This window comes from Triturus cristatus, chromosome 6 (assembly GCF_964204655.1).
Source record: "Triturus cristatus chromosome 6, aTriCri1.1, whole genome shotgun sequence".
NCBI classification, from domain to species: Eukaryota; Metazoa; Chordata; class Amphibia; order Caudata; family Salamandridae; genus Triturus; species Triturus cristatus.
The window spans coordinates 424,877,934-424,904,320 of record NC_140589.1 but is presented as its reverse complement, the minus strand read 5'-3'; the positions used below and the strand labels follow the sequence as shown (position 1 = coordinate 424,904,320).

Here is a 26,387-nt window from a genome sequence, read left to right as displayed (position 1 = left end):
TATTAGGCCTGAAGTGTTTCTTTTTAAAAATTGCCATATGGTATTGGGGTACAGATAACTGTTTGGTGGCACGCCATAGGAGTCAAAAAACTCAGAGTCCTTTTCTGTTAGAAATATTGCTAACCAGTGTCGACCCCTTTGATCTTTACCGTCTGTATTGACTATTAAATGAAGCGGTCGCTGGCGATTACCCAGATACATTGGTAGAGTGTCAGCTGCGAATACACCTAAAAATGAATGTTTTGCCATCTCGTCTTTGGCGAGAAAACGTTCCAGTTGCCACGTATTCATCACATATAGTCGATTAGCACCTCTCGCCTATGGTTAATCTGTATAACATTCTGAAAGACAGCGTAAATCAGAAGGTTTATAGTAGACGGTAGAGCGGCGCTAAAACGGAGCTCCAGACGTACATTGCCTGATTTTTGTATCGAAAAATGGCCGCCACCCACGTCGTTGTCAGGGCATAGATCGAAAGCCAGCATAGAATAGCCTTTCGAATACTCTACACGATCCACAAAGAAGGGTCGGTCTGATGCGTACTTCCCAGCAACTTGCAGCACACCCAAATATTCTCTAGCCACACCCCCAGTTCCAAATGACGGCGTGTATGGTTTTGCCGGTATAGCTTGGCCGTCTACGGAGAGGCTGCTGTGAGATATATTATAATGCTTGAAATTAAAGGGGTTTCTGCCATATTCACCGCTAAATGCTGCGTTATCGACCAGCGCTACTATTACAGTTCTTGGCAAAAATCCGAAAAAAATATTCTCAGTATTCGATAGTAGCGCACCGGCTGGGATGCTGAACACTTTGAGCTCCACTCTTTCGATGGGGTACTTGGCATTACTGGTTAACAGAGTCTCGGCGTGAGCTAAACGCACCACCGGGCTCACTTTGACACGTTTCACAAATAGTGACGCCGCTAAGATATGCACTTTGTAATTTTCTGCGTCGCCGCTCATTAAGCAAAAAGTGTCTTTATTTCGAATCAGTTTAATCTTCACATCTAGACCGTTAAGCATTAATTTGTCTTGGAAAAATAAATCGCAGTGTAATTGCCCAATCAGTTCCACTTTACGACTTCGGGCTGTAAAGCTAGCTCTGCTCTTAAATCCCGCGTTAGCACCGTTTAAAGTCGTGTCCTCGTGCTCTCCAGCGGTGTCTCTGTAGAAGAGACCTGCAGAAAGTTGGCGTTTTAAAGTGGGGTCCCCATAATTAAGTACCGTTTCGAGATAAGCCCTGTATGGATACGTGTTGTTTGACTGGCTGATGAGCCGGTCGCCGAGGCTCACATCCAGTTGGTTAAAAAGTGAGGCTATGGGGTATGGAGAAAACGCCACTCGGGCTGCGGCGTCCAAATCGGATCCGTCTGCGTTAGTAATTTTGCACGACAGATAAATCAGGGTAGCTGAAAGGTCCAGGTAGTCATCCGACCGAGCTATGAAGAACTCTAAGGGGGCTGTGTCTGACAGGGCTGAAAGTGGCGGTACTTCGACATATAGAGAACTTTCAATGCTGGTTTGCGTTGGTGGTACTTGGAATAGGTCCAACTCTGACTTTGTGCATTCCTGGGAACCGCAAGGGACGGAGGCCATGGTCCGATTTAAAATATGTTGCCCTTAGAGACTCGTTTTTTTCCGTGTCTTCTCCGGGTCTTAAGCGAACTCTTTTGAGCCGGTCGCCGGCGCTTCACAACGCTTTGAAGGAACGCGGGCGGCCCCCTTAGTGATACACCCCTTTTTCTCTTCCTTCCTCTTTCGAGATAGATTAAACCTGAGCCTTCTTGACCCGTTTTGGTAAACTTTTTCATCACCGCCCCCGAAACGTGCCCTGCGACGTCTCGGGCAATATTTGCTGCAGCGGTTTTCACGTGCGGTTTTACCAACTGGAACCCTCTTCTTAAAAGCGGTACTGCTTTTCTGAAAAGGCTTCTGAATATACCGCCAACACCCGCCCCGTACATAATAGGTGCCCCGTGGAACCCCGGGAGGCCTGAGCCGGCTTGTGCTCTATAGTAATCCCTATAGAGCGACGCGTCGCCGTAATTTTCAGGTAAAATCATTATTCTAGTACACTTCACCACGTCGCGGCCTGAAATGAAGCTTCGCTATGACTTTACCCACTTTAAATCTTATATTAGTGTTCAAATCGTCCTTCAGTTCCAAAGTTATTGTGTGAAAATGTTTTTTGCTGATCGGTACATAATCTCTTTTGGTGTAAATGATGTTTATCATGCTATTATTCTTGCCTGTGATTTCCACGCACCGGAGGAGAGGCACGTAGCTATCCCCCACTCTCTGATGCTCTATCACGTCGCAGTATACAAACATCATATAAAATCCGCCGTGTACATCCGTGTAGGCTTTCCCCGCTGATGAAGAGTGGTGAACGTTAGGCGTCAGCCCCAACACTCTCCCCAGTTTTTCACGCACCAAAATACCGTAGTCTTGAGCATTCCTCAACTGCACTTTTCGAAGTCGTGGTTCATACGTTAATCTAAGGTCAACAAGTTCCGATATGTTACCAATGGATTTATTCATTACTTCTACAATGTCTCGTATGTTGTCATAGTGCCCCGGTGGGAAAGAAAGTTCGTGGGCGCTTTCCTTCTTGCGTACCACCGTAAATCTAACATCCTCTGTTTCAAAAGTGTCCCACGTGTGCGGGTACTGAATTTCTGTTAGGGCCACCTCCCAATCTCCTTGTAGATGAATAGGTTTTGCTAGTTTCACCGTAAAATTTGAAATTTTGTTATTAGGGAAAGTGTCCAAAGACGCGTTACTCGGGAGCGTCAGATAAAAAGGTCCGACCTCCATGGCGCTTCCGCGGTACCTAAATGCCTATATCCGCTGTTGTAGACTTTGTATATCCTTTAATTCACTCTCAGAGACCCAACTATTAAATTTATCAGGCCATCCCCGCCATTTAACTAGGCACTGTCTTTGTGCCCCGTGCCCCTTCTTTGCCAAAACGTTCTCAATACGGTACACACGATCTTGATCCTGTTTTATTTTTTGCAGCTCTTCTTTGTAAAAACACCCTTCGACCTCCTCCCCAGCATAGTCTTTTAAGTTAAAAACTGTAACGCCTGAATGCTTGGAAATCTTGTCTATCACAAAGATCTCATCTGTAAAAGTCTGCTCATACCCCTTTTGAAATACCCCCTTGCATCTAGATACCCTAACATGATCACCTTTTTTGAGCGTGTTTTTTGAAACAGGGTTGTTGGTGAACACGGACCCGTACACAGTTCTCCAAATTTTCAACTCATTTTGCGGGGATACTTCTACAGGGGACGTCTTAATGGTTCTATGATAGCTATGATTGTAACTTTCAATAAAATCTTGTAAACGATCTATATAACGAAATGTGTTGTACGCTGTAAAATACCGCCAAATTCGTGCCTTGAGAGTTCTGTTGAATCTTTCTACAATCGCCGCCTTCACTTCGTTGTTTGTAACAAAATGTTTTACACCATACTTGTTCAGCAGAGCTTTTAGCGTCTTGTTTTCAAACTCTTTTCCTCTATCTGTTTGTAACTTTTTAGGAATTCTCCCGCTGCTGAAAATGTAATCAAAGGCTTTTGTGACCGAGCTCCCCGATTTTTCCTTCAGGCCAACGGCGAATGCATACTTTGACAGTATGTCTATCACCGTTAATATAAATTTTACACCATCATTAACCGCGGCATGTTCACGGACGTCTAGAAGGTCCGCTTGCCATTGATGATTTAAGCCGCTGACTATCACACGCCGTCTTTGAAAGCGCTTTCTCGACCCCTTATGTAGCGTGTAGGCATCTTCGCCCGATAACCAGTCGCGTACCTGTGTTCTTTTAACACCGTCGTTGTGGATTTTGCTCTCCTTGTACAAGGCTTCTACACCGCCAAAACTACCAACTTTCGAGGGGTTGTAATAAACTCTTTTGAAAAGCTTCTGCATCGTAGCGCTTCTTGAACTAAAATACCGCAACCCCTACTCCCGCCCCCCTATTCTATTAATTCACTTTTGTTTTATTATTTTTCTTTATCAAATAATCAGAACTAGAAGCCGGTTTATTTTACAATAGTAGATTATTTAATAACACACGAATTAAACAGTGTATGATTTAAACTGGTAATATAGGAATGTACAGCGCTATAAACGATAATAACGATAAAAACATAGATATTTAACACAATGCTCTCAAAAACTCGTGACGTAGAATCAATATTTGGATTTTGCTAGCTATGAACGGTACCAGTCTTCTTACATCCTCCCCACGCCCCTTCAAGAAGGCTCGACAAAACAAATCAGATATTGTATTCATGAAATTGAAAAACTGTTTCTTATTCAGAGTAGTTCCTAGGGTGCAAAATGTCCGCCTGATATAATTGTCGATGCAATCTTCGAGCACGTCGTCAGCGCCCAAGAAGATTTTGCTCTTTTCAACGTCGTAAAAGCCTCTAGGTTTCTGACCCAGTTCTTTTTCAAGCTCTTCGATGATTTCACATCGCTTGTTACGACATAGCGCGGTCGGGCGAAACACTGGTTTGGGGTACGCCATCTTTGCTCTGATCAGAAAATAAAAAGCGTCTTCCAGGCATCTAACGCTCGGTCGCACGCCGATCTCAACCATGTGTCGAAACACACTTTCCTGCAACGGAAAAACACACATACATAATAGTAGCAATCGCGAAGATCATCATGTTTTCATTTACTCTACATTAAGAAATGTCATGTTCCTCGGTTTTAAACTCCTGTAAAGATACTTGATCTTAAAATATCTACGGTAATTCTTCCTTCTCAAATGCTGTTTCATTATCAAGCGTATGTCTTCATCACCCGCTTCATACATACTTTTCACATGCTCTGATGGGGACTGTACTCTCTTAATATACTTTAAAACATTCGCAATCATCTTACTACAATCTTCGGGTACTGACATTTCTTTCAAGCCATAGACCGCCCCCAACGTCGCCATAATCTTATAGGGGTCCAGCTTGTAACATAGTTTCCGTATCAAACTGTCTTCATATTCATCACCCGTCGTGAGACAGTCGTGATGCAACTGACTCGGGTCGTCAATTTTACAACCTTCGCATTCGTCGTACCACCCCGCCTTTAAGCACAATTTTATGATCGCGGCTATCGCTGTCAAAAGTCCGCGATATCGATCCGTGCTCCAACTTTCACCACGACAAAATTGTACAATTGCGTCTAAGCGCTTACAGCTGCAGTTTTTATGCGTTACGGCAAGTTTTTTCTGTCTTGAGCAGCAGAGACATGAAAAACGTAGCGATGGCTGTGTGACTTCCATAGTCGTGCTAGCGGTTTTGTCGCCTGGGGCTCCTCCTCCTCTCTTTTGCTGATAAAAAGAAAAAAGGGGTTTTTCGACCTCAGCCTTCCTCACAACTACACGCCTCATCATCACACTCTTAAACACCCCAGAGGATTTGCCGAAAAATTGCGGTTCGTACTTACTTTTCGTTTTCCAACTTCGCACTTTTCTGTTTCGTTTACAGATTCTTCTCCGGAATCCATCTCTGTACAGTCGCTGGAGTCCTCGGGTTCAGGCTCTTGCAGGTCAATACCCTCGTCATCTTCACTTGGTTCCGCTCTTCCACCGCCGTCTGTAGCATCGGAGGTATTGCTCGCCATTTTAGCAACGCCACCAACCGCCTCTTCGCAGGCTCCGGTCTCGGGCTTTATATTCGGCATAGCCGATGCCTCGACGTCTGTCTCGGGCTTTTTATTCAGCATCGCCGACGACATCTCCGACGTAGTACCCGCAGGCGTTGTTGGCGCGCAATTTTCCTTATCACTATCGTCGAGTTCTGCAGCGTCGTCTGCAGCATTTGCCGCTTCCTTCAGCATCGCTGTTATAGTTTCTCCAAGGGGTCCCGCTTCCACGCTAGAGCAAGACATTCTCAAAGTTGTCTTAAAGCTCGAGCTTTTCTTTGTCGGCAAAAAGCGGGGGTTTCTTAACACACGGTCCTCGGAATGCTGGCTTATATCCTCTGTGAACATACTAGACACGCCCCGCGGTATGTTTGTAGACTCGTATTTCACACTACCCCCACTTCTTAGCAACCCTCCTGCATGCGTGGTCGATTCATACGTTTTTGATTTCATCGCAGTATCATTTTATAAGCCTTGATTCACAATTCCTAACTTATCGTTTTATACGCTTTATGATTTCATCGCCGTATCATTTTATAAGCCTTGATTCACAAATCCTAACTTATCGTTTTATACGCTTTTTTTTTTTTATTTTTTTTTTTTATTTCATCGCCGTATCATTTTATAAGCCATGATTCACAAATCCTAACTTATCGTTTTATACGCTTTTTTTTTTATTTTTTTTTTTTATTTCATCGCCGTATCATTTTATAAGCCATGATTCACAAAATAACGACCTATAAAACAATAAAATGCTATAATCTTATCAATACGTTATAAGGACCGATTAAAACCCCGATTAAAATCAGACTTGGAACGCGTCCAATATAGACACACGGACCAAAGGGGCGTGGTCAAAGGGGCGTGGCCACCTGTCAAAAAATACATGGTGACGAGTAGTATACAACCTATACTACTTATATTATATCTGTACAACTTTATAAGGAGAACAACTCTAAGCAGTTGGTTTCTATAACTTGATTGAACTCATCTGTTGAAGCAGCCCACGATCCAGAGCTTTTTAAAAAGAAGTTGCATTCTAAATTTTTTGCTTATTTAGACAATTGTTCCCCACATAATGACGGAGTTCATGCCATACACATGTTCCACTAGATAATGTACGGTAATACATATTTGAAAGATCCAACTTACCTTCCTTCTTGGCAAACGCTTGACTATCGGCAATGACTTTTGGTAGCTCAGGATTGTAACGAGTTCCTTCTGGAAAAATCACAAGATACATCTGTAGGATAAAAGAAAACCCCCCGGTTCCAAGTTATTTTGATTGATCTGGATAATTATTATTTAAAATGATTACTTTTCCCTCTTGCACATGGCAGAAAGTGTCTTTAATCATAGCTGTGCTACGTGACATCAAAAGACATTTGAAGATGAAAAGTGTGTGTTTAATAGCCATGTCTGAAAATACAACATTATTATGCTAACAACAGATTTTGGCAATAGTTTGAATCTAGAACCATGCTTTTTAATACAGTCCCATTCACATGAAGGTTTGGTACGTTTTATAAAGCTTTCCTTAAAAATAGAGAGCTCTATGACAAACATTTCTAATTGTACCTTCAATTTTCTTTTTGACTAATAAGTTCTTAATGATTTCTTAAAATTAGGGATATTTGCCACATGTATCAAGCATGACACACGAGCTTTACAAGCATCTGAAAAAGGATTAAGCTTAGTGGGGTTCCATTAGAACAAACTTCTTGCAAACATTATGCCAATATGCAAAACACAACAGTACTAGAAGTAAAATGAATGAAGGAGAAATAAAACACAGTATTTTTTCATTTAACTGTCAACTGATTGGACATTTTGAACCAAGTCTAATGGCACCATCACAAACTTTCTAAGTTGTGGGACAATATATTTAGATGGTAATTAAACTAACAGCTTAAAACAAACAAAATACATGTAGTGCTAATGATGTACATTTCTAAGAGAGCTAATTTGCATTATTTTATGTGCATAAAGAAGCTCAACGTTGAGCTGCAAGTGACAAGGTTACAAACATGGGGATCTCAGGACTACCATGCCGATAATGTGTATTCATAGTGGTTTAGATGTTTGAAGCTTAGCATCACTCTGCACCCAATAATGTCTCTTGGTGTTCGTGAAATCCCCGCTGTCAAACAGGTTATGTGCCCTTCTCTCAGAACAAACTCCTACTCACCATGAATTAATTGCCAACTATATGCACTCTTCGAATTTCTCATGATCGTTTTTATGGCTAGAACCAACAACAGCTCTAAAGGGGTGCATCATTCTTACTTAAATCTGGGCTCAGTTTGGCATTTGTGCCTACGGTAACATCTAGCATATTTAACTCACTGTTTTTACCCTTAATCACGCTGATTTGCCTTGAAATGTAATCTGGTGGGCCATTAATTCAGATGGGTAATTCCAAAATCTGTCACAAGAAGGCAAACTCACCCAATGCAGTCTAGAGACTATCCATTTTACTTTACGTAGGGTGTCTCCAAATTTGACTCGTAAAATTTCACATTGAGGAACTTGTTTTGGATCATTTGACTTTTACAGACTTACAATCAATTTGCACCAGTTTCAACTGATACACATGCTCATTTATAATGCACAACATCTGGTGCAATGCTGATATGATTTGGAGTGGAGAACCACCCTCGAGTTTCAAGATATTTTATACACTTGTGGATAGAAAAGCAATCATTTAATCTCATCAGTTCACTGCTGGTTGAAGATCTGCATTACAACAGTTGAATGTTTATGACTCTGTTGTAAACAAGGGAGTGCTTGCTTGCAGACAATGATCTATGGTAAAGGCCTGTTTCCCAAATATTAAATAATACTGGCCACCTCCGCCCCTGTGTGGCTGATACAATTGTCATTCAGTTATAGGAAGCTGGCAACACAGGAAAGGAAAGTAACAGGCATCAGTATTGACATCTTGCAATTCATTAAAAGACATCCCCTTTCAATGTACCATCAAGGTAGTGTAATACATCCTAGGGACCCTGACCGATTCTATGTCTCTGACCCATTGGCGCTCCAACCGTCTTTTGGAAATTACCCAAGTTGACAAAATCTGAAGTCATGGAATCCCCAAGAAGTTTAGACTTCTCTGCAGCCTCTAGGAAATTAATATTTTTAGAACATTCAGGCTTGAAGTTGGAGTGTATTCTAAAAGAGTTAGCAGGGGTGGATCGGCAATGGTGCTTGAACCATTCTGAGGAATCTATGGCTCAGTAGAGACCCCAACTCAAGTGCTATAAGCCCTTTTTTAATCAATGTCAAGTCCTCCTTTTAGAACTGCTAATTCTTTTTGCTTCAAATTTCTTGTGGAAAATATATTCTAGTAAAATCCTTTGGGCTCTCTCCACCCTTTGCACAAATACAACAGCACATTCATCTCATGACCTTTGGAAATGATCTACCACTAAAATTCTCCAAGGAAATTAACCAGATCTAGAATGTTATACAGGACAATCAGAAACAACAAGATTTAGTAATAGAATTGGCCCAGTCAGAATGCAATTGTCCAAATTGCCTCCCCGCCACTTGCTTTGGGAATAGAAGTTAGCAAAGAGCCGCATAAACTCACGTCCGGTTCTTCTGATGACCTTTATCCAATCTCAGCTTTTAAGGTGTCTGGCATTTGACACTGATCCTGCTTTCACTAACATTATTAATGCCTCATACTCTTCAACCAGATGCCTTTATTCTGGGACTGCACGTGGTGACTCTACGACTAAAGAAAACCAGCCCAGATACTCTCATCACTCAAGCTTGGGGCAATCTATGTTTCTCCCTATGGCCCATACTGCTAAACAGGTCCAAGTAGAAGCTTATAATATCCTTGACTTATTTCTTGTTGGCTTTTTCCTGAGGCCTGGAACAAAGGCTGTGCTTTCGTCTTTACTGGACACTTGTATGGCCCTCTACTTCATAGGCAATCCTGTGCATTATTAATTTAGAATGTTTATTTCCCGGGCAGAAATTAATTTGGGAAGTTGTATCATCTCGTGCAAATCAGGACCTTTTGGTCAAGAATACTATTACAGCTGCAAGTTCCATGGTTCACCAGAGCGTACTGTGGGGGATAGGCTTTGTGAGTATTTGGAGCCAAACTATGGAACTCCCTCTAGTCAAACTAGAAGATAATTTAAGGTTGACTGTAGCTGACTCTGCTGTAGCTCCATGATGTCTGTGCACTTTCAAAGTAATTTCAAAGTGGAAGTATGGGACCGGACAGAAGTATCCCCTCTCGCCACTTACATTTGACAGTGAAGTTGTTTGCTAATGTAATAAGACAAAGATTACATTGAAGGGGTGAATTAATGAATGGAAGCTTTCAAAAGCTCATAGCTACTGCATGGAGTACACCTGCAGAGGAATGCCCACATGCCTCCATGCTAGCTCATCCTGATTCCTGATAAATCGCCTGCTATCGGAGTGGAAGCAGGATCCACTGTTTACGTGCAATGACCAAGAAGGAACACCTGCCCTTCTTTGGAATCTCAGGACATCAATCAACAAAGCAGAGGTTGATCCCAGTGGTCTGGGCTTAAGGAAGTGCACAGTTCTTTTGGTTGAATAACAGACCATACTTGTAGAGCACTTAAGAGCATTGAAAAGAATCCTTTTCATTATAGAGAGGCAATCAAGTTCATGGGAAACAGTCCACCTCTTAGAGATGCCCAAGATTAGGCAAGCAGTGGCATTCTGAACCACTTGAAGCTTCCTGGTCCATCTCTATGGGAGGCTTAGATATATGATGTGAACATAGTCCAGTCGAGATGTTATCAAGGTATGGACTTCTGTACTACAAACTGTTATGGGGAGGAAACCAAAGAACATTCCAAAAGCATGGAGTAAGGCAAAGCAGGACCCGGTCACAGACAGAAGCTGAGTGAAAGGAAAGCTTATCATCAAGTCTTACTTTAAGATTCCTTTAGACCAGGGGTCTTCAAACTGGGGTGATGGCCCCACATAGGGTAGCCTCAAGTGATATAGGGTGGGCACCGGGCTCTGCTTAAAAGAAGCATTATGGTGATATAAAAGTGCTTTGGTTTCAGCAGGAAAAAATGAGTGGCAGTAATGGGCCATCACTAACATCTTTTGCCATTTAAGGTGTCAAAAGGAAAGGGACTCCAAATATTCTGTAAAATCCCCACCCCATTTCTAATAATCACACTGTGGATAAGTGTACATCTTATTAAGGTATATCTGACCAGAATAGTATGTTTGACAAGCATGTATTCGATTGCATTTTTAAAACGGTAACAGAACTTAACTGCAGTGTTTAAATAAGTCTAGACATATTTATACATTGACAGTGCCATAGAATTGTGAAACATTTGAGGGAGGCCCCAGTGATTTTTTATTTTCACTGGGGTGGGCTGCAGCATAAAAAGTTTAAAGACCACTGCTACAGACTGAGGTAGGTGTGGTTAGAAGGTGGAGACCCGGAGACCAGCACGAGGATAGCCAGTGTTTTCTCATTTCACCAAACAGAAGAATCTCGGTTTTGTCTGAATTGCACTGCACATGGCTTGTGCACAAGACATCAAACAGACACAAGTTAAAGTTTCTGCCCCTGCTACTGGAAACGGGGTCAAAAGTGATAAGCAACTGGTATCGTCGAAATATGAAATGGTCACCAACCCATAAGATTCATGAGTTTTGCTAAGGTGGCATGTAGATATAAAATATTGTAGGGCTGTGGGAGGAGCCTTGTGGCACCCCAAAAGTTAGCCCATTGCTGGAAGAGCCATAGGGAGCAAGCCAAATTCTTGCTCTCTTCCTTTCAAAAAGCCTTGCCTTTAATGCCTAAATGTGACATGAGCTAAAGAAAGATGGCATGGGAGACAGTATCATATGCCACTGACAGATCCACCAAGAACAAACATAATCACTTAAACACCCTCAAGGACTGTTTGTGTAAAATGCTGTGGGTGAAAGCCTGACTGAGTAGGATGCAGACGATTGTGTTCCTACAGATAAGTGGAAAACTGGGTAATATCCAGTATGTCCAGCATTTGAGATATGGTAGGGAGCAGAGAGATGGGGCGTAATTAAACCAAATTAAAGAACTGGCAGATGTGTTTTGTTTTTTAAAAGGGTCTTTTTCTAACAGGAAGAAACTACTGCTGACTCAAGCAAGGAGTTAAAAAGTTGATTAAGGATAGGGACTGAGGTCTTTGCGGAAGTGGCCAACAGAGTGGGTGGTGAGGGCAAGGGTAACTAAGTGACACAGATTTACACCTCAGCAGGGCCTGCTGTGTTAGAGCAATGGAAAAAGGTCCACATTTGTTCAACAAACACATCAAGGGAAGGGCTAGGACCTGCTCCACAACCGCTGGAGGGGGACACATAGGCTTGAAGAAGAAAGTAACCCTGCATGAATCTTGAGAATCTTATCCTCAAAAAAAGAAAAACTTCACACAAATCCTGAGATGTTGCAATTGTGGGAGTACAGGCTTTCGGATAGAGGATCTTTTTGCCTCTGCAATATGCTAAGAGCAAAAAGCGCATTAAGTCTTTTTTATTCCTTTAGGATAGGCCTTCAGAGCTACTTTATAGCATTCATTATCAGCAGGGCTATAATCTGATAACCATTTCCTCTCCAATTGTTTACTGTGTTTCTTACGACCCAAAGTTCGCAGGTAAACTGGGGGAAAAGGACTACTTCACTTGGAGGTAAGGTAATCTTTTTCAAGGGAGCCAGAGAATAAACGGTCTTCTGTAGCCAAGTGTTGAACAACTCAGCATTGCTGTCAATATTGCCAGCAAAGATAAGCCTAGAGCTCTCTACTAGTTTGTCAAATCTGAAGGATTAACTTTTCTCCATGCCCTACCCATCACCTTTTTCTTTGTAGTCAATTTGCTCCACAAGTGCCTGCAATCCCAAGTAAAGCAAACAGGATAATGCTCGGACCAAAGGAGAGGGATCCCCCTCATCAATAGAAATGGGGAGATTATAGAAAGTGAAGTCCAAAATATAGCCTGCCATGTGAGCGTCGTAAGTAATGAATTGTTGCATATTGAGAAACGTACAAGATTCTACCAACGTGAGGACTGATTGGCAAGATCCTTTTTAGGCAAACTATTTTGGTTGACGATGTCATGCTGTCGTTGAGAGATCCCCCAAAGGTAAATTCTATCTGTATTGGAATAGTCTGACACCTTTGGAGCAGTTTCTAATTTCAAAATCAATCTCACGAATTAGAAAGCACTACTGCTACATCCACACACACAAAAAGCAGACGGCCTCCACAGCCTGATTCACAATCAATAAAATACCATGAATCCGCACTGGGCACACAACCAACCAAGTAGTCAAGCTGAACTCACACTGCACTTATAAAGAACAATAAGAAATGCTTTCACCGCTGACATATGAAACTATTTGTGTGGCTGGGTAGAATTGCCGAACTTAAAATGAATATCCTCCAGTAGATTTTGTATGGCTTCCAGAAGACTGCCTTAACTGTACTGCCTTAAATACTTAAACAACTTCAGGGTTTAGTCAACTCACCACTAACAGCCAATGAAATCCTGCAATTCCCACAACGCTGGATTAGCGGTTACACACATAGTGGCCTATGGACAGCCTTGGTAACTAAGATTTTTGGTGGAATGAGCAAACCCAGAAATAGCAAAAAAAGAGGTGGTTCTTAAACCATTGAATTGCTGGGGAACCTTCGTGACAAGTGTAAGTATGCAGAAGTGACTTTCTTTTCAGCTCCTCCACGTATTTATGTGAGAACAGCTCCCATACCCACCCCACTGGCAGCCACAGTGACTGTAGTTTTCAAACCTAAATTGAAAAGTGATAAGACCTTGCTCCAGTGAGGTCTGTTTTTACCTCGTGAAACGTGTTCTGTTGCTGCTGTTCACCCCAAAAATTTTCTCTTTTCTCAATAGTATTCTCAAACTCAGTCTTGCCTGAAAAATCAAGCACAAATTTGGCATAGTATTTGACTAAATTCATAAATGACCTGAGTTTCTTCTGATTCAGAGACCACAGCATTAACAAAATTCGATTCAAGACCGACGCCATCCCCAGATATTCAGATATCCCAAATATTTTACTTCAAATTCTAAAACTTTGCAGTTCCCACCCCCCAAGAGCAAACCTGAAGTACCTAACCAGCATAAAATTGTTTTGCAAGGCCTCATTGTGTTGTACTGACTCTCGAAGAAGCAATATGTCAACCTGGCATTGTGGAAAAATCTTACAATTTTAAGACCAGTCAAAACATTGATAGTTGACCTTTGAAAAACACTGGCTACCAAAGACAACCCAAATGTCAGCTGTGTAAAGTGGTAGACCCCTTTAGTTGTTATAAAAGTTGTTAATTTTTTTTATTCCAGATGCCATTTGATTTGGTAGTGAACAATGCTCAAGTCTAATTTAGAGAAGACCATTTTATATTTGGTAGTGGAAAGCAATCTGCAAACACATTCTCATCGAAATTGTGATGGTCCACACAGAACCCTATGTTCCCATCTGATTTTTCCGTGGTGACAACTGGTGACATTCATTCAGCTACTTCCACCACTTTAATGAATCATTTTTCTATCATTTGTTTTACTAACTCCATTACTTCGCTTCTGATTACTAGCAATATTCTCCTTGCTACTTGTTTCACTGAATTGCACCTTTTCTCTATTTAATTTTGTAAATGTTCCTTTGTCTCATCCAGATTGTCTTTAAACACTTTCACGAACCTTTGCAAAATATCCTCCAAGTCCATATTCTCAACTGTCATCACTTGATCAGGCCTTCAAGGATTTATAATTATCTCCAAATTATATTGGTGTATCTACCCCAAAATTAGTGGCCCACTTTTAGCCTCATACACTTTAAAAAAGAATTCTCTTGGTCATGAAAATTTGTGCCCACTTGTACTCCACCACATCGATAGTTGAACCATGGTATCCTTTGGGATTGATGTCTCTTGGACTGGACGTTGCTTCAAAGAGGCGCACTTAAATTATGGTGTACTAAGAGCCTGAGTCTACCAGTAATATGTTGTCCTCCTATCCGAAATGAAGCCATAGGTCTGTTTCTTCTTCATTGAGAATTCTCACGACATCCACTCTCATAACTATTAGATTGTTTTCTTTGTTGATTTCTTCAATAACAAAAACTCTTTTTTGCGCCCACTTCTGTGCATCCTTGTGAATATCCTCCATGGTTGCAACTTCAACACTCCTTTTCAATCACAAAACCGATTGTCAATCAACAGCATGAAAAATGCTTCCACATCTATTGCAAGGTTTAACCCCATACCTAGTTACAGGACCATTGTTCATGTTTGCCTTAAGTTTGAAACTTATATGGAAATTTGTCATATTCAGTTTTCTTGATTTATTTACTTTGCATTTCTTTCATCCACTTTTCTGATTCTTCAACTACTTCAGCAACTGCAAAAGTGTCTTTCAGAGAGAGTTCATCTGTCCAATTTCCAAACTGATACTTTACTACCAATTACCGAGTCTGAAAACAAACTCATTTATTGTTTCAATTGACTTTTGCAATGCGTATAGAATTTCCGTATGGTACACTGCTACATTAATGGATTTGGCAAATCTCTTTTCAAGATGCATTATGACTACTTTTCATTCATCTTGAATTTCATTGCCTTGCACATCCAATACTGGTGGAAGTGCTGCCCTTTTTTTTGTGCACTTAATAATAATGACTTTGTCCTTGAAGCTGGAAAATCCAAACTGTCTAATGCTGCTGAATAGTTTTTGAAAATACTTAATCAAGCCTCCCCATTCTATTGGCAGAGGACCGGGTTGTGCTAAAAAACTTAGAGCTTGGGCCCATATCCATACCGCTTTGATGTAGTAATGTGGACATTATAATCCAGACATATGCACAACAGTTTAAATTTGTGTAATATCATTTTCCACCAGATGGTGTGGAAGCATGGAAGACAACATGTACCTTAAGAGAGCAAGAAGTTTGGGGATGCGTGGCTAGCGGACAAAATGGCAGCCACATAGTTCTGAGCTCTGTCACCGGCTCCCTGTAACTCCCATTTGCATACGAAGCTATGAGCCTGCCTGCACTGGGTCCCTCTGTCCCTCAGGAGGGTGTTGATCCCCATTCTGGCCCAGAAGGTCCACACTAGGGGTGACAGTGAAGTGAGGGTGCCGGTCCACGCCAGGAAGGCCACGCAGTGGTGAACGCCTGTGGCGAGGAGGAAGCCAGCAGCAGACCCTGTCAGAAGCCGGGGGCCTGGAGAGCTTGGGGCTGTGCGGTGTTGGTGGTCCCCCCACCGTGAGTAACGCAGCAGTGCCAGGCAGCGTGAAGGTGAGACCACTGCAGCAAGAGGAGGTACGGCAGAGGGCCCTGGCCCTGAAACGGGGCAGCCTGAGGAGCCCTGGTTGGCGGGGTTGCTGCGGCCCCCTGGTGGTGGCCCAATAAGGAAAGTCAGGCAGTATCCCTGGGAAGGCCTGACTTTGATGGTGGCTGTGGATTGGCAGCTCCGCCTGGTTTACTGCATCGGCTCAGCAGCATGGATCTGGTGGGTGAACGGATGCTGTAGAGGCCTGTGGAGGTGAGGACAGCGGTTGGCTTGCACAGGTGGACATGAGGTGAGGACTTTGCACTAGACAGGGGCCTTGTGGTGGGGGAGTCCCTTGGTGCCTGGAGGTCAGGTTGGGTGGTTGAGGCCCCGACGACTGCCACCAGACCCTCACAGTTGCCCATAGCTGGACGGGGTGATCTAGTGAGGTGACTGGCAGAGACAAGGCGGCAGCCCCCGCACAGGGGAGAATAGACAAGTTAACCAGACCTGCTGCAGGCAGGAGTGAGGCAAGAGATGGGATTCCGCCGGTTGGTGCCACTATCAGACTCCCTTCTTGATTCCATTTATGACTCCCAATCATCACTGGAGGGCAAGATAGGGGAACTTAGTATAGACCTGGCCGTGCCCCACCAGGATCTCCGCAACACTGTTGAGAGGGTCTTGGAGGCGGAGGAGAGGCTGAGGAAGAAGAGGACCGGTCTTGAAGGTACAACATCCGTATAGTGGAGGTTCCGGAGAGGGCTGAGGGGCCCCGGCCCACTGCCTTTGTTGCAGACTGGATTCGCTCGTGGATTCCTTAGGAGTCACCATCAAGTTATTTTGTAGTGGAGCGAGCATATAGGTTTCTTGCCGCCAGGCTGCCCCCAATGCATCCCTCAAGACTGATCATCGCCCAAATCCTCAACTTTGTCGACAGTTGTCAGGGAGGCCGGATGCTGGGTAAGGTGCAATTTTGTATGGAGTCAAAGGTCTTGCTCATCCCTGGAATACACTTTAAAGGTTCAGCAGCAATAACACACTTTTCAAGCTGTCAATGAGAAGCTTAGGGCCATGCAGAAAAAATACATGCTGCAATTTCCAGCAGGACTCAAAGTAATACACAACAACTGCACGCTGTTCTTTGATACCGCGGAGAGTGTCTGAGCTCGGGTGGAGGTGCACCCAGTCTTCTGGCCAGGGGAATATGTGTCACCCACCCCTCCCCGTAAGGAGTTGGCTGGCACTCCCTAGAGACAGTTGCCACGGCTCACCAGGAGGAACAGAAGGAGGCACAGCGTGTTTAACTGAAGTAACTGACCGTGGTCCGTAGGAGCCCTATCCCCTGGTATTGTCCTGTGTGTTTATGGAGTTATGATTGAGTGTTCAGTTGAGCGACTGATGCTTCAAGGGAGGCGGAAGTCTAGAGAGGGTGGTGGGAAGGGTGTGTAGCTTCCGCTGGTTGCGGGCCCCATTTGGGATATTTAATTTGTATGAGGGCCGTTTTGGTCCACATATTCGAAGCGTGAGGCCCAATTCAGTTCCCTCTTACATATTCCTTCTTCCATCATCAGCTACAATGGTCATGGAAACAGTGGCAGATCCCATAGGGGTATACACGTTAGTCACCTGGAATGTGAACAGCCTTAATGACAAGATTAAGCAGGGGCGTATGCCACACGGCACCATCCAGCTGTTCTCATGCTCCAAGAAACGAAGTTCCTGTGGACCAACTGTTCCTTTCTGGGGAGGTTTGGATATTCGGAAGTCTACTGCTCAGGCCACATGACGTGTGGTCATTTAGCTTACCACTCAGGCTACATGTTTCCAACGGTGGTGTGCGAGGTACATGCAGACAACCCTGGGGCAGTTTGTGGTTATGCACAGGACTCTCGAGGGTCTGGTGCGGACACTGGGGAGTGTGTACATCTCTCCTCAGAAGCTGAGCGTGACTCTCGCCTTAGGTCCTGGGCTGACACACTGCGGCTGGTGGATGCTTGGCGGCTACATCACTGCATCAAGCAGCAGTTCACACAAGTCCCCTACCCATGGCACCTCCTCCAAACTGGATTATTTCTTGCTCTCTGGCTCCGACACTGGGTTTGTAACACAGTTCCATATCCTCTCCGATCATTAACCGGTATTGTTGGCGGTCAAGGGTAGACGTTGGGGCGAGCGGAGACTGGGGTGATTCAATGCGTGGTGGTACGAGTATGTTGACTTAGCGGAAGGAAGCAGGGATACCATTACCGAATATTTAGAATTTAATAAAGAAACTGCCTCCCCCCCCCCCCCACCTTCCCTCTTGGAGGTGTTTAAAACAATCCTCTGAGGACGAGTTTCCTATTCACAGGTAGGAACACCAGGCTTAAGGAGGGGGAGCTGCTTTGTGTAGAGGAGGGAATTGGGGGCCTTGAGTGGTTGGCTCAGGGCTTCTCCTCACAGTCAGTCAATGCAATGTAGGCTTAGCCAGGCTTGCTTAGACCTTCAACACAAGCTTTTAGACTCAGCGAAACTGAGCTGGCTTTGCCGCCAGGGATGGGCTTCCAAGATGGAAACATGGTGGGCGTGCTGATATACTGGCTGGTAATGGCCAACTGGTGTGTGATCTGGTGGCCGAGCTGCAGACTGCATTGGGCATGACACTGACGGGGGAGTGTCGAACCTCCTGGTGAGGGGATTTGCCTCCCAGCCAGGAACCCACCAACCCAGAGCAAGACAAGCCCATCATTTATGACCTACCCTTATGAATGCTTTCACCCTCGGAGAGCAGAGACCTCGATCTTCCACTTACTGCAGAGGAAACACAACAGGTGACTCCTCGATGCCCTCTAGGAAAGCCCCAGGACCTAAAGGGTTTCAACTAGAGCTATATAGGAGATAATCCTCCTTATTAATCCTGCATCTGCTAGTGCTGCACGAGGATGCCTATACTCATGAGAGGCTCCCCCAGGACCTCCAGGGAGTGACTATCACTGTCATTATTAACACTGACAAGTCCGGGGAGGACAGCGGGTCATATCGCCCCATCCCATTAATCAACTTAAATGTGAAAATTCTAGCCAAAGTGTTTGCTACGCGCCTGACCAAGGTGATAAGATCGGTAGTACATGCTGATCAGAACTGCTTTATGTAGGGCAGCAGCACTAGGCATTGTCTCCGCCGCCTACACTTGGAAATATCCTACTCTGAAGAATCGCCGGGTGGCGTTGCGCATCTCCTGGTCAATATAGAACAGGCTTTTGATATGGTGCATATGCCTTATCTCTTAGCGGTCCTACGAAAAATGTGTTTTGGACCCTGGTTTTGGAGATGGGTATCCCTACTGTATACGGATTTGTGGGCCCAGGTCTGCATAAACGGAGCCCTCTCAAAGATTTTATATTGAAAGGGTCACGTGGCAGAGATGCCTGCTTCCCCTTTGTTGTTCGCCCTAGTGATGGAGCCTCTTTGGAGCTTAGTGGCTTTGTATGGAATGGAGGAGTGAAGGATTGTGTCTGCCTGTGTGAGGAAGATATGCCCCCTCTCTTCTTCAGAGACCCAAGGACACTATACCACGACTTATGGTAATCCCGAAGATTTAAAGGGAGGCGTCAGGGCACAGCGTTAATTGGTGGAAGTTGAGGCTGGTGCTTGTACGGGGCGAGGTGGTCTGTGGGGGGAGGGAGGGTAGATCCTCATTTGTGGGTGACGGACGATAGCTTCTACTACTTAGGCATGACTTTGGTTCTCACTCACAGAGGTATTGGGAACTCAACGTTGCCCCACTGCTGGACAGGTCACAATGGGACATGGGGGAATGGTCCAGGCCGCCTCCCTCAATAGCAGAAAGTGGTGCACTCTTTAAGATGCTGTCCCTCCCTTGTGTCTTGCATGTTCTACAGCATTATCCCCACCTGTTACCAACTACTTTCTTAACTGACTTGCAGTCACATATCACCAGTTTGAGAGTGGAAAAAACACACATTGTGTCTTTTGAGAAGTGTCAGTTCTCTCAGTTTGAGACAGAGTTAGGGTAGGCGGATGTTAAATAATGCTATAGGGCCTCACAGCTGGTCAATATTATTGACGGTTCCGAGCGGAACGAGGGAAACCCGCTCACAGGTTGCTGCTGTAACTGCTGCACCTATATGGTCTACTTCCTTTGATGTTTGGTAGGTCACCCCTGCTCACTGCCAGTCTTCACCCAGGTCCCTATTTGGTGCTGGTATGTGGCCCTCCGCCAAATGAAATGGCATGGTACCCTTACCGGGGCAATTCCCCACTGGCATGGGATATGGTTTTCGGAGATGGCAGGCTTTGTAGGGTTTCGTTCTTGGAACCTCAGTGGTATCTCTACATTGGGGACGCCTGGTAGAAGGGGCATGTGTGGTCATTCCAAGAGCTGGTGGCTGGGTTCCATTTGCGATTTTCTGACTTCTATAGGTACCTCCTTCTGCACCATGTTTCGGAAGGTTACAAGGAGAGATTGGCACCCTCCCGGAATTTAACTCTCTAGAATGTTAACTAGTAACTGATGACCTGAGCAAGGGCAGCATTTTGCATTTGTATAAATCTCTAGTTGCCAACATGCCAGACACCCTCAAGGCCCTGAGGACATGAGGGCCCTTGATGATGAGGAGTGGGTTGAGGTGAAAATGACCCCTAGAATGCTGGCTAGCTCTATGCGCTTTTGCCTAATCCAGTTTAAGTATTTTCACTGTATCTACTATTCCCAGTCATGTATATGGCGTATGGGGCATGCAGCGGAGTCTGGAGTGTCTCTGATGTTGACACTCTCCAGGCTACCTTAATCACATACTGTGGATAGCCCAGTGGCATTGGAATAAGGTCAACCGACGGATTGGGCGAGTGGTGGGGATGCCTTTAGCTCTTGACCCCAAAGTTGTACTGTTTTGAATCATGGACAAACTTGGGGAGTCCTGAGCCACACGCCCCCTTATTGCCACAGCTTACTTGGTGGGCAAGAGGGACTAGGCTAGCCAATGGAGAGCTGTACAGGAACCGCCGCTTCACAAATGGTTTAAGGGCAGTGTGATGTTTTACGTTATAGGTATGTGGGGTCCTATGTCATTGCATTCTGTATGTTACAGAATGAGATGATAGGGGATTGGAATGTATTGTTGGAGTCTTGGGAAAAAGGCAAAGGTGGTTTTGCTCCGTATGCTAGGGTTTCTGTTAATAAATTGGAAAGTACAACAAACCAGTGCAGGAGTACTTTATACCAGAATGGCGATGAGTTATGGAAGACCCCAGTGAACCCACGTTACAAACGGAACTTTCAGATCAATAAAAAGGACTCCGACGCTCAGGCGTTTGAAGAATTAAGAATGTAATGGAGTAAACTTGCAGAAATTAGACATCTATCGGATTACGCAGGCTATCATCAATGCGGCGTGTTTATGAGTACAATCAGTCAGGTTAATGGCATCTGGAAGCCACATAACCTTGAACATTTTAAAATAGTGAATAATGGTTATTTGCCTTACTCACGGCTCATGCATCACATGCAGGTGGTTTCTGAGCATTCTGAGCAAGTCTTGAATAACCCACCACAGAATACTTTGCACATGATTGACCCTACAGAGGAACGCACAGACGCATGGTAGAATAAGTAATGCAGCGCCATTTGTAGCTTTTAAAACTAGTGTGCTAAAATGATTATTTCACCACAGTGAAGAGGAAGTACTGACACATTACAAAGGTATTTATTTTTATTAATAATAATAAAGAGTATTCTGAATAAATCAAAAGCGCTACGGGTGACTGCAAGATTAAATAACTGAATAAGCAGCATGATTTGTAGAAACCATGTGTGCACAGTCAAACATTGACACCTCCACAGCCATTTTTGCCTGTGCCAGGGGAACCGGTTATGAAGTGGCAACTACGGAAAGCTTATTTTTTAAATTACATTGCCACTATGAAGGAAGTGGCCTGCTTAGGGTCCCCCGGGTCACTCGCGACCACCTCTCAGCCTTCCATACCACATGAGGAGTCGGTCAGACAGTAGAGAATACAAACCAACATATGTTTATTCAGATACACTCGAGCGGAGCCCGGCCTGCTCAGTCTCTTAGGAGTGCTGTAGAGGGATGACATCAGCAAACATGGAGTTACATTATGTACAATTCAGAACCAATGAAGGCACGCCCATAATGGAATTTTTCAGGCAGATGCAGCTAAACAAAGAAGTACAGTAGGGTAGGTTTCGAGGCCCGGCACACACTATCTCCTACCCGAGGTCCCTCTGTCCGTGCCCGCCACTAGACTAGTGGGAGAAGGCCTCCATCTAGTGGGAAAGGTAAGCGCTAATAAGAACAGTGTATTCATCAGCAAAGCAAGGCCTTGGAGAAATGAAACTCACCCGAAACCGTTTTTCAGACAGACAGACATTAGTTTCGATCATGGTTCAAAATGGCAGGCAAACATAAAATGGTGCCGTGAATGCTAACTTACATAAAATAATGTGCAAGCAAAGGTAACAAACATTTTCATTCCAACAGACCCTCCTTTTAGCATGAGCTAACTATTTTAGGAAATGACCAAAGGAAATATAAAATTTGAGGAAAAAGAATCATCAGTATTAGGAGCAGTTCATATATTTAATATCAGGGATGGAGGCTGAATGGAAAGATGTAGTCTCAAAAATACCTTCATCAATCTGCATCAAATCATCAATATCCTTTTGTATCATAATTGCGGCATTAGTATCATGAATTGATATTTTCTGTTAGAGAGTTAGGCTATTGACACAATAGGAGCCACAAGTTGGGAGACGTATGCAGAGGCAACATCTAAAGGAGATACCGGCCACCACAGCCAAGGAAATGAGATCTTCCAAACCCAGGATGTTAGTGTGTTCCAAAACCAGCCCGACAGCATCCAAGTGCCTACTTCTTGGTGTATTTCAGCCGATATTCTATGTAATCTTCGTATAGCTGAATAAACATTGGGAGCGTGATCAGGTATATATACACAACAGCTGCTGCCAATGACGCGACAGGTCCCTCCCCTATCTGCAAGTATAACGTCTAGCACCATCCGGTTTTGCAAAGTGACTAATCTCGTAGCCTCGAGCTCCGCAGTGATATTTGTCATTATTCCAGCAGTTGTATTGATAACCCCCTCAACAACTTTTGTTAACTGACAAACTTGAAGGCTATTAGCTATGGGGCCCCAAAAGGGTAGTAGACCCTTCAGAGTCTCCAAATTGTTGTGCGGTGGTGTAGGGGTACCTTTTCCAGGATTGTGCATCATGCATACCATACAGTACTTCACTAAATGTGAATATCTTAGGAATATTGTAATTTTGCCATACCGGGTCTAACAACTTACAAATACCTTTAGCGCTGTTATGGGCTGGGCCATGGGCCATTGTGACCACAGGAAGAACATATACATCTGGCAACATCCATCTCTGTTTCCCTGACTTATCAATCCAACATCCCTCATCGTTCAATTGTGCTGTACTTTCTTGCCATATTGCTAATTCTTCTATTTTGACCTCACTTTGTATCTCCTTCACATTCTCAAGCGTATCTTCAAACATAGTAACTTCAGGCACCCACCTAGCGGGGCCTGCTACAAACATTCTCTTCTTTTTAGCCCAGGCCATTTTCTTAGCTGTCTGGTCAGCAAAAGCATTCCTTCTACCTACATCGCAAGTAACTTTTCTATGGGCGCTACACTTCACTATTGCCAACTTCTTAGGGAGTGTCAAAGCAGACAAAAGCCTCAATATAAGGGGACCATGTTGGATCTTTGCGCCATGGGAAGTAAGGAACCCTCTCTCTGCCCAGAGTCGCCCAAAATTGTGCGCGACCCCAAAGACATACTGGCTGTCAGTATAAATATTGACAACCAGTCCCTCGCTCAATTCACAAGCTCGAATAAGGGCGGCTAACTCAGCTGCTTGGGTTGACTGATAATGGACTTGTGATTTCTCTACGACTGTACGCAATGTGGTGAAAGCATAAGCAGCAGTTGTAGTGCCATCTGGTAGTTTGAAACAAGAGCCATCGACATATAGTTCCCCTTGTGGTTCAGATAAGGGAACATCAGTCAAGTCTACCCGCCCTTTCGTCTCTTCTTCCATCACGAAGATACAATCCGGGTTCTCAATTTCATCATTTTCAGAAGGTAGGGGCAGTAACGTGGCTGGATTCAGAGTGGCACATCTTTTGTTCGTGGTGTGTCTGGCGAACAATGTTAGTTCATAACCCGTCAGATGAGCATTGGTGAAGTGCTGTGTCTTAGTCTTATTCAAAAGTGTATCCACAGCATGAGGTACCATGACTATGAGATCAGTATCAAGTATGAGTCCAGCTGATTGTCTTATAGAGATGGCCACAGCCGCGACAGCTCTTAGACAGCTCGGGAGGGCTCTTGCTTCAGGGTCAAGAACAGCAGACAAATAAGAACACTGCCATTGCTTAGCTCCCAATTTTTGTGTTAAAACAGAAAGCACACAACCAGCTGTCTAGTGGACGTACAACACAAACGGCTTGCCATTGGTTGGGAGTCCCAAGCACAGGAGCCAAACAAAGCACAGCTTTTAATTGCTCAAAAGACTGCTGACATTCAGGTGCCCAAGGAAGGGGCTCATGCACATCTTTAGTGGTTAGTGCAAGCAGGGGTTTGGTTAGTAAGGAGTAGTTAGGTATCCACTGCCTGCAGTAGGAAGGTGATACCTATAAAAGCACGCACATCTTTATGAGTCTGTGGGGATGGGCATTTAAACAATGGTACTGATGCGCTCAGGAGTCAATCTCCTATACTCCTTCGACAGTAGGTGACCTAAATAGGTGACCTCCTGTCGACAATACTGAAATTTGGAAAGGGAAACTTTATGTCCGTGCTGTGCCAAAGGCAACAACAATTTAACTGTACTGTCCCTGTAACTTTGTTCTGTGTCAGAAGTGATAAGGAGATCATCAACATACTAGAGCTATACATTACCTGTAGGAAGCATAAGGGAATCCAATTGGGTCTTTAAAGCTTGACTTTAGATACTTGGAGTCTCTGAGGAGCTCGACAGAATCTAAAGCTTCTGCCAGCTAGTGTAAAACCGAACAAATACCTGCTGTATAGATGGATAGGAACCCTGAAGAATGCATTTTTCAAGTCAATGACAGAAAAGAATTTGGCAGTGGAAAGAATCATTGTCAAAAGAGAAGTAATGTCAGGGTCCACAGGAAAATGGGGAACTACTATTTTAATAATTTCGCGCAAATCATTCACAAAGCGATAAACATCTTCATGATCATCAGAGGAACCCGAAGGTGTCCTTTTACGAATGGGAAGAATAGGACTATTACAAATATTCGCAGTCGTCTCCTCAACCACACCTTTCTCAATCAATTCCTGAACAATTTGCAATAAGGCTCACTCTCCTGACTGCGGTATTTTATACTGAGGGATAGGAGGCAAAATAGCATTGTCTTTAACTTGGATCGAAACCGGTGGTATCTGTAACAGTCCCACATCTGTGTCACCTGTTGCCCACAAAGTGGGTGGCATATCTTTATATTCAACAGGCAGGGATGCATCTTTGGACAGACACTGTACAGCGCGTACCACATCCGGACCTATTGTCATGTAAGCACCTGCCGAGGAGCAAATAATCGTAGCATGCAATTTTTTCAGCAAATCTAAACCCATCAAGTTTTCTCCACAATTAGATGTCAATAAGAATGGCGAATCCACAGTGAAAGGACCAATAGTCAATGAAAGTGGTCTTGAAATGGGGCTTACAACAGGTACACCAGAAAAACCTTCCAAAACATTATTATGGCCAGACAGAGCCGCCCCAGGGACCAAAGGTTCGTTGCACCTGTATCCACCAAAAATTCCAAAATTGAGCCATGCAAATCCGCAGTAACGTAAGGACCGGGCTTATCTACAGGTATCGGAACTGGTCCCTCACTCTGTCCCTGGCTGTCCTAGCTATAAGACATTCCTGTCACCTCATCTGTGTCATAATCACCATGATAGTATTGACCGCCCGAGGGTCATCAAAAGTAATTATTATGGGGGCGTTGCTTGGCGCCCAGAGGATATGGCGGCATTCTCGTAGGGCTCCGGACGCGAGGCAGAGACAGCGAGCACAAATGCTGAATAGCACCAAGGGCAGGAGAGGCACCGGTATGTAAGGCGCCCCTGACCTGAATGCGCACATTTTCATGCGTTTAACTACGGAGGACATGCAATATTTATAGAATTAGGCCTAGAGGCGGGTTCGCGATATCGCGGCAGCCATTTTGTTTTTGGAATGCGCAACGGCAGTGCTCACACATCCTCATGGCGGATGACAATCTCCTAACTTCAACAATATCTATTAACTTTCAAATTGGAACTTTATCACTGGGTTTTCTACATTTTTACTTGTATTTTTGCTGTAACTATCTTCTACGAAAACCTTTTT

At 44.1% G+C, this 26,387-nt stretch overlaps 2 protein-coding genes across 4 annotated transcripts in view; both read right to left on the bottom strand.

Annotated features, from left to right (window-relative positions):
- The window catches only part of AGPAT5 (1-acylglycerol-3-phosphate O-acyltransferase 5), a 638,261-nt gene that overhangs the window by 260,448 nt on the left and 351,426 nt on the right, over positions 1 to 26,387 (bottom strand). Inside the window, exon 5 of the mRNA XM_085610831.1 lies at positions 6,816 to 6,906. Coding sequence (XP_085466957.1) covers positions 6,816 to 6,906 — 91 coding nt within the window. The remainder of the gene's footprint in view (positions 1 to 6,815; positions 6,907 to 26,387) is intronic.
- LOC146817237 (uncharacterized) lies at positions 263 to 6,233 on the bottom strand. 3 transcript variants are annotated; one of them, XM_085610828.1, is made up of 2 exons: positions 5,466 to 6,233; positions 263 to 4,638 (listed from the first exon to the last, which is right to left on the bottom strand). In XM_085610828.1, exon 2 carries the CDS (start codon positions 1,596 to 1,598, stop codon positions 291 to 293), a length of 1,308 nt encoding a protein of 435 aa, XP_085466954.1. In that variant the 5' UTR covers positions 1,599 to 4,638; positions 5,466 to 6,233; the 3' UTR covers positions 263 to 290. The 3 variants fall into 3 exon arrangements, with proteins under 3 accessions (XP_085466954.1, XP_085466956.1, XP_085466955.1); XM_085610830.1 differs by having other exon boundaries at positions 4,057 to 4,638; XM_085610829.1 differs by lacking the exon at positions 263 to 4,638 and adding an exon at positions 4,658 to 5,349.

Coding starts and splice junctions, on each gene's coding strand:
- LOC146817237 (XM_085610828.1), bottom strand. CDS start 1,598: ATGGCCTCCGTCCCTTGCGGTTCCCAGGAATGCACAAAGTCAGAGTTG.